The following is a 14,254-nucleotide window of genomic DNA, read 5'->3' as shown; positions in this document are numbered from 1 at the left end:
AAGATTTCCTCAGATCTTCCTTCCACGGGGGAAAAAATTCTCAGGATAGATTGGGTGCTGGCAGAGCTTCAGACCAATTGGTCCATGACAATAAGGGATATCATGAGGGCAAATAAAGAAAAAAGACCAGAGGGTAAAGGAACCAGAGGCCAAAAAGGGGGTCCAAATGAGGACAAACTGCAGCTTTGGAAACCAAATAATGAACAAATTTAATTTGCAGTAAAAAAAAGTACAAATATCACAAAGACATATATGGCATAAGCCAAAATATACAAACATTACACAAAAAATTACCTCACCACCACCCAGGGGGAAAGGAAGTCAAAAGCAGAATGGCAAGATCAACCTGGACAACACTAGACATGCAAAAAGTCCCATAAAGATGTGATGAATAGTAGACCTGTGATGAATGGTATAGTCTCAAAATTTGAACAAGACAGTGAAGATGACAAGCAGGTGATAGCTCAAGAAGGTATGGTGAGTACCAAGGACAGGATTCATGTATAAATCGCAACCATATAAACATACACGAGAAGTGCATAATAATCAATCTAGATCAGTGGTTCTTAACCTGGGTTCGATCGAACCCCAGGGGTTCGGTGAGTCAGTCTCGCGGGTTCGGCGGAGGTGAAGACCCACACCCGACTCATATGATTCGTGCAGTAAATATTCATTATTATGTTTTTGTTTTTGTGTGAAAATCATGTTTTAATGGTTTTTGTTCACGGTTTTGTTCATTTTGTGCACCTATGTATAAATATATATATATATATATATATATATATATATATATATATATATATATATATATATATATATATATATATCTATGTTTTGAATTTTAAAAATCATATTTTATTTTTCCAATTAAGAAGGGTTCGGTGAATGCGCATATGAAACTGGTGGTGTTCAGTACCTCCAACAAGGTTAAGAACCACTGATCTAGATAAACATGATCCTTGGTGCAACTGTCTAAAATAATTTATATAATCCCTAGTATCAGGGTAAAGAGCTGAAGGTCATTCCTCAGGTATCGGGTAAAGTATTACAGATCTCTCATCAAATATGCGGTTATGCTTGTGGTGCAACATTGTGTAGAATACATCTCCTCAATATTGCAAGAGTGGTTTGATGATGGAAGGGAAATGGCAATATATGACATAATATGCCCAATTTCTCAAAGGTCATATAGACAGTCAATGATAATCATGTAGACATGTATCATACAGATGGCATAATAGCTTGGTGGAGCCCATAATATGCAGAATATATAGATGCCTTGGATACTTGAAGCACGAGGGGTTGTCGGGTAAAGACCCAGTTCAGTAAAAGTCCACAAAAAATGCAGATATGGTAAAGTGGAAAGCTTGTATCAAACCTGTAACGGCTAATAGTCATCAACCGACCTGTAGCCCATGCGGGGATAGTTGCTGAGGTCAGTGGAGTTGAATCCTGTGTGTTAACAGGTGAAGATCCTCCCAATATAGGGAAAGCTATCAGCCACTGTTGGGTCAGATTCCTGTTGCCAGCCCCAAAAGTGCTGTGATAATAGGCTTGTAATGCAGAGTTATGTAGAAGACATCTCTATAATATATCAAGAGTGGTTAGATGATGGCAATATAGGGCATCATATGCCCAATATCCCAGGGATCTTTTGTAATGCAATTGTAATGTAAACATATATCATGCAGATGGCATAATTGTTTGGTGGAGCCGGTAGTATGCATAATATATAAATGGCTTGAATAATGGCGCACAGGAGATTATCATATAGAGACCCAGTTCAATAAAAGTCCTCAAATACAGGTATAATAAAGTGGAAAGCTTGTGTCAAACCTGTAGCAGCTGATCATCCTCAGACCTATAGCCCATGCAGAGATAGTTGCTGAGGTCAGTGAAGTTGAATCCTGTGTGTTAGCAAGTGAGGATCCTCCCAATGTAGGGAAAGCTTATCAGCCACTGCTGGGTCAAACTCCTGTTGACAGTCCAAAATGTGCCATGATGATAGGCAAGGATTGATATGACATACCGCATATAGCGGTGCAATATAGTGGCTAAGGATGGCAGCCGTACATGCCGTAAGGAAGGCCGTGGCTCCACAGAGAAAATGTATGGATGTCAGGTGCTGCAGTCTGACTGAGCCACTCCGTGGGACTGCATGTGCCAGCGTGTCCAGGAGGTGACGTTGACGCGTTTCCCCACTGTCACATGGGCTTCAGATAGAGGCAGCCATGTTAATGGAGTCTTTATATAGTAACACAAAGCCCTATAACTGCCAATAGGTGTGTTCTTTAAATTTAACAATGGCTGAGAGGGAACAAAAAAGATCAATGACATTCACCAATAAATGCAGTTAACACTTAAAAGAAACAAAGAAAAGCGAAGGATCAAACTGGATCAAACTATATCAGATATATATATATATATATATATAATATAATATAATCTCTCCACCGTAGATCAGCCATAGATAGAAGACCTATATATAAATGGCTGAAACCGGTAAATAAAATCAAAACAAAAGTTTGTATGAACAAAAAGATGAAAACAAAAGACAAGGGATATGGCACACCCGGAGAAAAAAAAAATTATATGCAAAAGATTGATCAAAAAAAGGGGGGGGGAGGGGACCTATTTGTTTGGGAATGCTTGGACGCACTTTAATAACTAAAGACAGCAAAGTTAAGGCTTCAAAAATGCCTGGAGGCTAAACTCCATTGAGGCCAAAGGGTACCATGGATCCTAATTTAAAGATCCATTCCTTTTCTTTCTGAAGGAGAACAGTATCAAAGTCTCCTCATCTTGAGGACAGTTTAAGCACATAAATTACCTTGGCACGCAAATCAAATGGAGAGGATTGGTGTTTTAGAGAAAAATGCTCAGCCACTGGAGTGCGATCTGTATTGGAAATATTGCTAATATGTTCCCCTATGCGTATTCTAAATGATCGCTTTGTCTTACCTACATATATCTTGTCACAAGGACAGGATAACATGTATATTACACGTGTTGCACAATTTGCTAAATGTTTAATGTAATAAGATTTAATTCCACCAGCATCTCGGAAAGTGTCAGTGCGGTCAACGACTCTGCAAACCGAGCAATGGCCGCATGGATACATGCCACAGAGCGGGGGAAGAGAGGTCAACCAAGTTCTAGAAATAGAACGTGTAAATTCTGAATGGACAAGATGGTCTGATAGACTTGCAGCTCTCCTAGCTACCATAAGTGGACGAGGGCCCACAATAGTGGACAATTCTGGTGTCTGGATAAGGATATGCCAGTGTTTGAGTATAGTACGCACTGTACCCCAATAGTACGCACTGTACCCCATTGGGCCCCAAACCTAGTAATTATGCAGGTAGAGGGAGGAGCTTGGTTAGCAGGTGACACTTTTGGAGATGTTTGTAAAAGTTCACCTCGATTACATTTTAGATGCCTTACAGTGAGATTTTTTTTTGAGATTCATGTGTGGATAGCCCCTTTCTCGAAATCTGGTGTATAATTCCTGAGCCTAATCTTTATAGTCATTATAATCTGAACAGTTACGGCGTATTCGAAGGAACTGACCGGTAGGTATACCTCTAATGAGGGATTGAGGATGATGGCTTGATGCCATTAACAGGTTATTTGCTGCAGTGGTTTTACGAAAAGTTTTGGTAAGTCTATCGACCCTTACCGAGATTGATAGATCCAAAAAGGAGATCTGATATAAATCAAAAGTATAGGTAAGATTAATGTTCCTATCATTCTGATTAAGCTCAACAAGGAATTGATGATGAAGGTCTGTGACACTACCCGTCCATAGCATCAAAACATCAGCAATATATCGTAACCATAGTGTTGAGTGATTCAAATATAATTTAGAACGATATATTATCTGCTCCTCCCACCAGCCAAGATGTAGGCAGGAGCCCAAGGGGCACCCATGGATGTACCGTGTACCTGGTGATAGGAAGCCCCAAGAAATTGAAAGTAATTGTAATGTAAAGCTAAATGCAAGAGATCGATCAAAAATTCATTTTGAGCACCCATCTGTGGATATGATTGATTCAAGAAGTGTTACCGCCTTGATGCCCCAACTATGTGGGATCGATGTAGAAAGTGATTCCACATCAATACCAACTAGGAGAGCCCCAGGTGGGACAGTTACAGAGGATATTTTAGAAAGTACGTCACGTGTCTTGCACATAAGATGGGAGTCTAAAAACCATTCCTTTAATTAGGGCATCAAGATATTTGCCAATTCGTTCAAGCGGCCACCTACCGCGGAGATAATCGGTCGTCCAGGGGGGTCACTAAGCATTATGTACTTTTGGTATAATATAAATGGTGGGAGTGTTATAATCTTTAACCTGAAGGTATTTGCACTCATGAGAGATGAGACCAGCTTCACATGCAAAGGTTAATTTCCTTTTCAAAAGATCGATCAATCTCGGAAACCGGTTAGTATCCAATTTTACATAGGTAGATTCATCCTGAAGTTGTCGCTGGATTTCCTGTTTGTAATTAGTGGCAGTCATCAAGACTACATTCCTCCCTTTGTCACTCTGCTTGATAACAAGATCATGGGCATTACCAAGCTCATTTAATGCACGACGTTCATCTTTAGTGAGGTTATCTCCCCCCTTAACTGTCCAATCAACTAAGGCCAAGTCACGCTGTACCAGATCGAGAGACTCTAATCCATTTTTCCTAAATGGTGGCATTTTAGTACATTTAATGCGAAGGTCTGCTGATCTAAGGGGAAGTGCACTGAAATGCCCCTCCAGATCATCACTTGAGACATTCTCCTCCAAAAGGGATATCAAGGTATCGAGAGTCTGAGTGTCTGTTCCCTGAATAGAGGGATTTAAATTGATATCCTCCAATTTTTGTTGGAGTCTGCTGATGCAAATAACAAACTTTCCTTAGAAAGAAACTGTCTTTAAAAACCTCGAAATGGTTCATAGTATTTACTGGGGAGAAAGATAGACCTTTCTGGAGTAAACTAAGATGTCCATCTTCCAAAACAAACTGAGATTGATAATTTTAAGATCAGGTTGAGAAGATATTTGCTAATTAGTTACCATATCTAACAACGTTTCTGACTCCTGGTCTCGCGTCCTTGATTTCTGTTTTCTACGTCTTTTCCTTTTCCTCCTTCTGCACCTGCGTTTGGGTAGTTGGTTCTGTGTCTCTGTGGTTTTGAGAATACCCAGATTTCCAACTACCATCTTTGTCTAAAAAAGCCACAGATTTAGATTGACCCTCCATCACTATCGGATGAATGTTTGATTAGGGTTGGAGGAGGAACGGAAACGACGACGTTGGGATCTACTGCGATTACGTGTATTAGAAAGATTAAATATTTCACCACGGGCCCAATCGTCAAGATCACATTGGAACTTAACCTGTTTTGTAGAGCGAAGATGTCGCTGAGTCTTATCGATCTCCTTTTTAAGGAGATCGTTCAATTGAGTAAAATCGGCATTATCCTTATATTGTTCCAGTGCTTTAGAACTTTCTTCTATCGCATCTTTTAGCTCAGCCAACTGGACCTGTTCTTCCTCAACAATCCATTTCATAATATTGAGCCCGTGTGTAATACATGTTTCTCTCCATTTGGAAAGAAATATATCCGTATGTAAATGCTCAGCAGGGATCACCCTCTCTCTCGCAGCCCCCTAGGAATGCCACCTTGGATGTAGGATTCCAATGAGGAAATGTCCCATTTGCTCTTTAAATACTTAATATTGAGTTTTTTTTTTTTTATGATTCTTGAATAAATTTTTAATTGTATCCAATTCAGGGGTGGCCGCATCCCTAGTATGGCTGGAGAAAGTGGAACGGATCTCAGCCTCCATATCCTCACCGACATAAGCCATGGAGAAAAAAAAAAAAATTCTATATATGTAAATCAATCACCGGGCGTGCCACATCCCTGAAAAAATTAAATACAATCCTATTGCTAATTAAAAATAATTATAAACCCACAAAGGGTAAAGTGAGGTGACCGGTAATAATAATAAATCCAAAGGAGACACTGCAAATTATAAATTAATAAACAAAAAATTAAATGAAAAAATGGCCGTTGGTATCAACTGTTGCAAGAAAACTCTAAAGGTAGAGTTCAAAGACAGACCAAATAAAAAAAAAAAAAAAATAAAAAAAAAAATAAAACTCACCAGGATTCCCAAAGCTCAGGGTCAGAAATTACCAAATAAGGATAGTGACCCAATTATGAATAATGCTGACTCTCATAGATAGATATAGATATATATATGGTATCCTCTGGGCCCTAATCATAAATGGGAAAATAAAGAAAGGACCCACAGGCCAAAAAGGGGGTCCAAATGAGGACAAACTGCAGCCTTGAAAACCAAATATTAAACAAAAATAATTTTAATTTGCAGTAAAAAAAAAAGTACAAATATCACAAAGACATATATGGCATGATAAGCCAAAATATACAATTACCTCACCACCACCCAGGGGGAAAGGAAGTCAAAAGCAGAATGGCAAGATCAACCTGGACAACACTAGACATGCAAAAAGTCCCATAAAGATGTGATGAATAGTAGACCTGTGATGAATGGTATAGTCTCAAAATTTGAACAAGACAGTGAAGATGACAAGCAGGTGATGATATAGATAGCTCAAGCAGGTATGGTGAGTACAAAGGACAGGATTCATGTATAAATCACATAACCATATAAACATACACGAAGTGCATAATCAATCTAGATAAACATCCTTGATGCAACCATCAAAAAAAATTGATATAATCCCTAGTATCAGGGTAAAGAGCTGAAGGTCATATCATGAGGGCAGTGGGTCTCATGACATGTTTCCCAGCTGTCCCCTGGGCAAGATTCCACCAGCAGCCACTGCAGTCTTTTTTTTTTTTTTTTTTTTTTTTCCCCTCTTCTTAGGGTTTGGAACTGGGACAGATCTGCTCTGGATCTTGCAGTCCTGCTCCCTTTCAGGATCAAGAGATCCCTTTTGTTGACAGCAGTACAATCTAGCCAAGGGTGTGGAATGGAATGCACCTTATCTGGTTATCACAACCAATGCCAGCAGCTTTGGTTGGGGAGCCCATCTAGGTGACAAAGCAGCCCAGGGGTTGTGGTCCTTGGGGGAGCTCACAGATCCTCAAATCAAAGGGCTTCTAGCAGTCCAGCGAGCGATGGATGCCTTTCAAGCAGATCGAATACTGTCACCTGCAGAGCTGTTCAGACAATGTCTATGGTGGTATACATAAACTGGTACAAAAAGCCCTCCTCTGCAATCACGGACAGCATTGTCTTGGGCCGAGCAAAACTTTCCTTCTATATCTGCCATCCATCTGAGAGCTCAGAATTCCGTAGCGGATTTCCTAAGTCGGCATCCAGTCAAGCATGACAAATGGTCTCTCAACCAGGAGGTGTTTGCAACAATCACTTTGAGGTGGGGCATGCCAGAGGCTGATCCCTTTGCTTCCCAGGAAAACAGGAAAGTGATCCAGTTCTTCTCCCTAAACTGCGAGATCAGGCTTTGGGTGAAGATGCATTTGCAAACATATGGGCGTTCACTCTGTTATGCATTCCCTCCAGTGAGCCTGATCTCAGCAGATCTGCAGAAATTTCTGTTTGGAAAGGACAAAACTTATTCTGGTGGCCCTGTTTTTGTCAGCCCATGGGTTTCTCTGCTGTGGAGCCTGGCCTCGGTTCCCCTGTTCCCTTTTTCAGAGTGAAGATCTGGTCTCTCAGAGGTCCAGTGCTGCACCCTCAGGTGAGAATCTTTCAGGTTAGTGTGGCTACTGGACTGAAAGGTCAGGTGTTTTCTGACAGTAGTAAGGACTTTGTTGAACTGCCACAAGCCAGTTACCAGAGCTATTTATACGAAGGTCTGGAAGAGATTCAACTCCTGGTTGGATAAGGGTAGGAGACCTCCAGATATCCCAGCGGTGTTTGGATTTCTTCCAGGATGGGGCAGATGAGGGCTTTTCAGGTTAACACTTTAAAGGTGCAGGCCTCAGCCCTTTAGTGTCTTTGGTCCTGAAAGCTTTGGTCCTTTTGTCCCCTTTTTTTTTTTTTTTTTTTTTTGGGAGCGTGGAAGGGTTCCAAGGCTTCAAAGTCCACCATAGCTAGGTGGATTAGGATGGCTATCGCGGAATCGTTTAATTAAAAATTCCACCTTCATTTGCTAATGCACGCTCAGCCAGATCCTTGTCAGAATCCTGGGCAGAGAGCCAGTGCCTCGCCAGAACAAATCTGTAAGGCGGCCACCTGGTCCAACTTTTTCTACCTTCAAAGGGCATTATCACCTGGATCTGCTTTCTAGTGAAGATCAGGCAAAGTCCTCCAGGCAGTAGCCCCACCCTAGTGGGTAAGTTCTTGATCATCTCAAGGGGCTGTCCTGGAAGACGTTTTGAGTAAAGAGTTACTTACCAGTAACTCCTTTTTATAGAAGTCTTCCAGGACAGCTGGGATTTCCCCTTTCTAAGTATTGTATGGTAATGTGAGTTTATGCATAAATGGTTGTCTTTTAGTGCCTTCCTGTGGTTCTTGAGTAAAACTGAAGAGGGAGGCCTGGAGGTTTGTCTCTTAAGGTTCTGGGCTTGCGTGTTTCCTGTCCTGGAGGGAGGAGCTCTGTCTCAAGGGGCTGTCCTTGAAGACTTTTAGAAAAGGAATTACTGATAAGTCTGACTTTTTGTGACTTCACATTTTTGCTTGCTTGCACTGAGTTACACCCCCCCCCCCCCCATATCCTTGAGTTCCTATCTGTAGGACTGGTGGCAATGGAGTTTTCAATGGAAAAATAAGCTACACAAGAGCTCTAACATTTGAGCTTTCATAGACATGCAGGATCCACATTTTTGGTTTTTTTGTTGGTTTTTTTTTTATATAAATCTGCATGTTGAATCTCAAATTTATGCACATTGCATTTCCAAATTTCCCACTGCAATGTTTTGAGGTGAAATCTCTACATTGTTCTGGTGTAAATTTTTTTGCATTTTTAGAATGTTTTTGGAAACTTTGTGTATTAAACCAGATTTTATATAGCTTAAGCCAGTATTCACAAATTTTCCAAATGACTCCAGTTAGAAAAGTCTGTGAACCTTTTTTTCTAAATGAATCCCCAGGAGTTAGATATCCACAAAATGGTATCCTTCACATGTTTTCAGGCACTATTGTCTGAATGTAAAGGCTGGCCTGGACCTTTCTTCAGATGTAAGGTTTTTGGGTGCTTTTTTTTTTTTTTTTTTTTTTTTTTTTCCCCCCCTGAGTTGCATCCTGAGAATTTTCATGAATGTGGGCTAATAGGCAGATTAGTCTTGGACTCCTGCTTGTAGTAGGTTGGCGAACTGTCTGGGCTAGTGTGAACATTTGTTTACCAGGAAGTAATCATGCACTTTTTGTTTTTAAACCAGGCTAAGCAGGTAAATTGTATGACTTTAATCTACAGATTGTGACATCATTCAGCAGTTCCTGTCAATGGATGTTTGCCTTCGGATCTCTGACAAGGTTGGTTTAAATTATTATAGAAATGATCCAGTGTTTTCAATACAGGTTTTAATGGTAATTTGTTAGTCACAAAGGCCAGAGGTAACTTGCCCAAATGAGTCCAAAGACATCAGATGACATTAATTGTTTATATCCTATTGCTGCAGCTTCGGAATCCTTACAGCTCTCCAAAACAGTGAGACTCCAGAAGCTGAAAATAAGAGCACACAGGCTTTTAGATTCTAATCAAATCTAAACTTTTTTTTTTTTTCCTTGTTTTATCCTATGTATTTCCTGGTGGTTTGTGGTTCTTTTTTAAAAAAAAAAAAAAAAAAAAACTGAGAAGCTGCTTTTTTTTTTTTTTTTTTTTTTTTTTTTTTTAAAAAAGGTGCTCGTATAAAAATTTTATTATAGAGCAGACACCACGCACACTGCTACATGGGAGGAGAGGGCAGCAACAAAAGGGATGTTTATTTGCTGCTAGCACAATGTGCTTTGGAGGGCGGAGCCTCTTCCCCCAATTTTGAAATGGGAGGCTCTGTCTTCAAACACAGGCATTCTGAAATTGTTTGCTTTTTTTCCTTAAACATTTAGTGGCCCTTGGATACTAAAGAATGCATTTTCCCCAACAAAGACTAGGATAAAGTGTCTTAATCATTTCTAGGGTGCTGGCGTTGTATACAATGTGGTGTTCAAAAGGTAAATTTTAAAATCCTTGTGACTATCTGATTGAGAAGACCCTCTAGTTTGGCCACTCTTATAAATTGAACAAGCTAGGCTTATACCACACCCAATGACACCTTGAGTGTAAGGTTTCTCTCTCCTATAAAGGTAATTATCCAGTCTTGATTGGCAAGCCACAAAAATGGCATTCTTATGAAAATTTAGTAGATGGCTGTTCCCTTAAACTTTTGTGCTTTTCTCCATCTTGGTGTTGGACTGCCCTACACCAAGGGTATGGGTAGACTGAAGTAAATGTGGTATCCTGTCCATTTTCAGATTGGTTATACACTTGGTTGTGCTGCCTTTGTGATGAAATAAAGCTGAATTACAAGTTTGCTTTTCAAATGTGCTTTGTTTTTGTTCAAACTAAATTTTTTTTTTTTTTTTTTTTTTTTTTTTTTTTTCTGAACTTTGTTTTTCATGCAGTATCTAATAGCAATGGTGCTTGCATACTTCAAACGAGCAGGCCTGCGAGTCAGAGAATATACAGCAATGAATTTCTTTGTTGCTCTGTAAGTATCACATTAAACCCCATAGGTTTATGAAAACTACCTATGTATGGTAAACCATTACATCTTTAACTCCTAAACAAATTCAATGATGTAAACCCAGCCATACATTTTTTTTTTTCTCATAAATTTGAATCAAGCCTCTTGTATGACTCATTTTCTGATAGCAATTCTACAAGCTTCTCATGTCTGCTGAATTTTTCCTGTTTTTAACAAATATTCTTTAAGCCTTGTTAACCGCTTCCCGTCCACCCTATGGCAGATATACTGCTACAGGGTGGCACGAAGGTGCAAAATTATGTGTTTGCAGTGAAGCCCCCTAGTGAAATGTGTGTTTGCAAAAAATAACTGCACAGGGGATCAAATGCCACCAAAGGCTCAATTCGTGGGGAAAAAAAAGATTCAAATTTCATTTGGGTGCAGTGCATGACAACAATTGTCAGTTAAAGTAACACAGCGCCATAACACACAAAATGGCCTGGTCAGGAAGCAGGGTAAATCCTTGAGGGCAACTGGTTAAAGCCCATCTCCAGAGAGGATTGTTTCCTTACTGTGTGGCTGCCTAGGGGCCACAAAATTCTTACCTTATCTTTACACCCTGGCAGCAGGTGCTCTTTGTGTTCGAGGACTGTCCCTTCAGCATACACACCTCCAATGAGCTCTATTACTTGACATCCAGCCTGTAACTGCTGGAACATAGGGGAGGAGAGGCTGTTGGAGTGGGGTTTGTGTAAATAAAATTTGCTCCCCAGGCAGCCCAACTGCAAGGGAGTCATTCCCTTTCCCTGAAGTTTGGCTTGTCATACAGTTGTCAAGGGTACACTAGACCAGTGTTTGCAACCTGTTTCCAGTCATGGCACCCTTAAAATTTCTTTAGTCTCAAGGCACCCCAGTCCAAGGCTCTGTTCACGTTCCTGGTATGATGTGGTTGAGATGGTTTTTACCACCCAAACGGCTTTCTTTAGCTAGAGGAAGCAGTCACGGCTGGCCACATGCTGTGGCCATGGCAGGAAGTACATCCCCCAGATGCTGCATTTAGGGGGTTAAAACAGGCAGTGAGAAGGCGACATATTGCCTTTTCTCTGCCTGTGAAATGCCTCTGAAAAGTGAGAATAGATGCTTTTCAGAGTAGTAGAAATATTTTCCACTATTATAAATGAGCCTCAAAAACACATTCTGATTGTACAAGCTTTAGGGGGTCAAGATTAAGTTTACAAGTATATGGGTTTGGGGAAAGGGGGGTAGGTAGGCCCACACATATAGCCTTTTTTAAACACTGAAGTACTCTTATCTGCACTTGTACTGCTGCTGTTTTCTGTACTATAGAGGGAGGCAGAGAGGTCAGGACTCGGACTCCTCCCCCTTCCTCTGCTTTGCACTTCACTGTCCTGATTGCACTCCTGCTGTGCTGATGTGCAGTTTGGCAGAGCAATGGGAGTGCAATCTCTAATCTGAATGCCTTTCTCAACCAGAATGTTGTGGCACCCCTGATGACCAGACAGTACCCTGGTTGAGAGGCTGCTCTAGACCCAAATTGTAGTCCAGAAATACAACACATGTTGAACAAATAGGCGTTTTAATTATTGCACAAAGATGCTTTGGGTCGGAACTTTTAATAACTGTTAAATTGGTCACTTTTGACCACCTATTCAATGAGCAGGACCATGATTGCTTTTTTTTAGATTTCACCACCTTGCCAGCTGACATCCTGCTAGTTTATACATTCGGTGATTTTTGGTGTTATACCAGCACTTTTCAGGCAGGGAAACAAATACCGTATTTGCCGGCGTATAAGACGACTTTTTACCCCTTGAAAATCTTCTCAAAAGTCGGGGGTCGTCTTATACGCCGGTATACGGCATACTGACACTTTTTAGGGGGGCGGCGCGTTGCCGCCGCCACCCCCCCCTTCCCCCAATGGAAGGGACACTAAGTACAGGGGTGGGCAGCGGCTGTTTCTTACCTGGTTCCGGTCCCACGACGATCCGGTCCAGGAAGCGCGGCTGTGCCTTCAGTTCGGCCACTGGATGTTCGTGCGGCTGCTCGGCTCCGCCTCCTCACCAGTGATTGGCCGCCAGAACTGTAGCTCAGGAAAGGCACACAGGCGGCCTTTCACCGGCGAGGGGGTGGAGCTGAGCGGCCCCACGAAAATCAAGTGCAGGACCAGCAGGTAAGTGGTCAGTGTAGAGGTGCTGCTGCAACCACATATGCTGGCTGCAGCAGCACCATACGAGAACAGGGTCAGCAAGTGTCAGTGGGAGGAATAGTGCCCCATCATTGGTGTCACTGATACCAATGATGGAGCACTATTCCTCCCACTGACACCAACGATGGGGCACTATTCCTCCCACTGACACCAACGATGGGGCACTATTCCTCCCACTGACACCAACGATGGGGCACTATTCCTCCCACTGACACCAACGATGGGGCACTATTCCTCCCACTGACACCAACGATGGGGCACTATTCCTCCCACTGACACCAACGATGGGGCACTATTCCTCCCACTGACACCAACGATGGGGCACTATTCCTCCCACTGACACCAACGATGGGGCACTATTCCTCCCACTGACACCAACGATGGGGCACTATTCCTCCCACTGACACCAACGATGGGGCACTATTCCTCCCACTGACACCAACGATGGGGCACTATTCCTCCCACTGACACCAACGATGGGGCACTATTCCTCCCACTGACACCAACGATGGGGCACTATTCCTCCCACTGACACCAACGATGGGGCACTATTCCTCCCACTGACACCAACGATGGGGCACTATTCCTCCCACTGACACCAACGATGGGGCACTATTCCTCCCACTGACACCAACGATGGGGCACTATTCCTCCCACTGACGTGCATTGGAAGAGGGGTAGTCTTATACGGCGAGTATAGCTAAAACGCTAAATTTTAGCAGGAAAAGTAGGGGGGTCGTCTTATACGCCGGCAAATACGGTATGTAAATTAGATGAGCATGTAGGTTTTCAGCAGTGCATTAAAGTTCTGATTATCTGTTCCAAGTTAGTTGACCAACTTCTTATGGTTATGTTGGTCAGGGATCTTTGCTAGGTACCCTACTGTGTTAAGTGGGAGTTTGCAATCATTCAGGCTAGCTGTAAATGAAGATTTTTATTTTTTTCCTTGTCAATTGAGAATTTTATTAAGCTATACTGCAGCTTACAGGAGGTTGGGACATACTCACAGAATAGTAGGCCAAACCCCAAATAACCATCCTTCGTCTGCCTCAGTTTTGCCGATGCTCTAGGAGGCTTGGTTGCATTTTATTTAGAGCTGCTGGAAAAATCGATTTCTTTTGCTGGCCTTTAAACAAGTCACCAAGGTTAACTCTGCTTGTGTTCCCACCCCCAATTTCAATTAAGGCTGCTTGCATATCACTGCTTGAGCTGGTCTTTACATATGTGGAGAGGCTGATCCTCAACCAGCAATGTTATGGTATGGCCTCCACAGCTACTGCTGAGTGCAGGGCTAGTCTGGAATGTGGCTTTTTGGGACTGGGCTATGCATTTTCCACTTTTCAGACCAG

At 41.9% G+C, this 14,254-nt stretch overlaps 1 protein-coding gene across 1 annotated transcript in view; it reads left to right on the top strand.

The window, feature by feature from the left end:
• The window catches only part of LOC149441397 (speedy protein 1-B-like), a 54,235-nt gene that overhangs the window by 22,889 nt on the left and 17,092 nt on the right, over positions 1 to 14,254 (top strand). The window contains exons 2-3 of the mRNA XM_089657406.1: positions 9,430 to 9,488; positions 10,617 to 10,702. Coding sequence (XP_089513532.1) covers positions 9,430 to 9,488; positions 10,617 to 10,702 — 145 coding nt within the window. The remainder of the gene's footprint in view (positions 1 to 9,429; positions 9,489 to 10,616; positions 10,703 to 14,254) is intronic.

Source organism: Staurois parvus, unplaced genomic scaffold (assembly GCF_062004578.1).
Source record: "Staurois parvus isolate SC_StPar_1 unplaced genomic scaffold, SC_StPar_1.0 ptg000989l, whole genome shotgun sequence".
In the NCBI taxonomy this organism is placed as follows: Eukaryota; Metazoa; Chordata; class Amphibia; order Anura; family Ranidae; genus Staurois; species Staurois parvus.
Note: the sequence above shows the minus strand (reverse complement) of the source record. Positions and strands in the feature narration are given on the sequence as shown.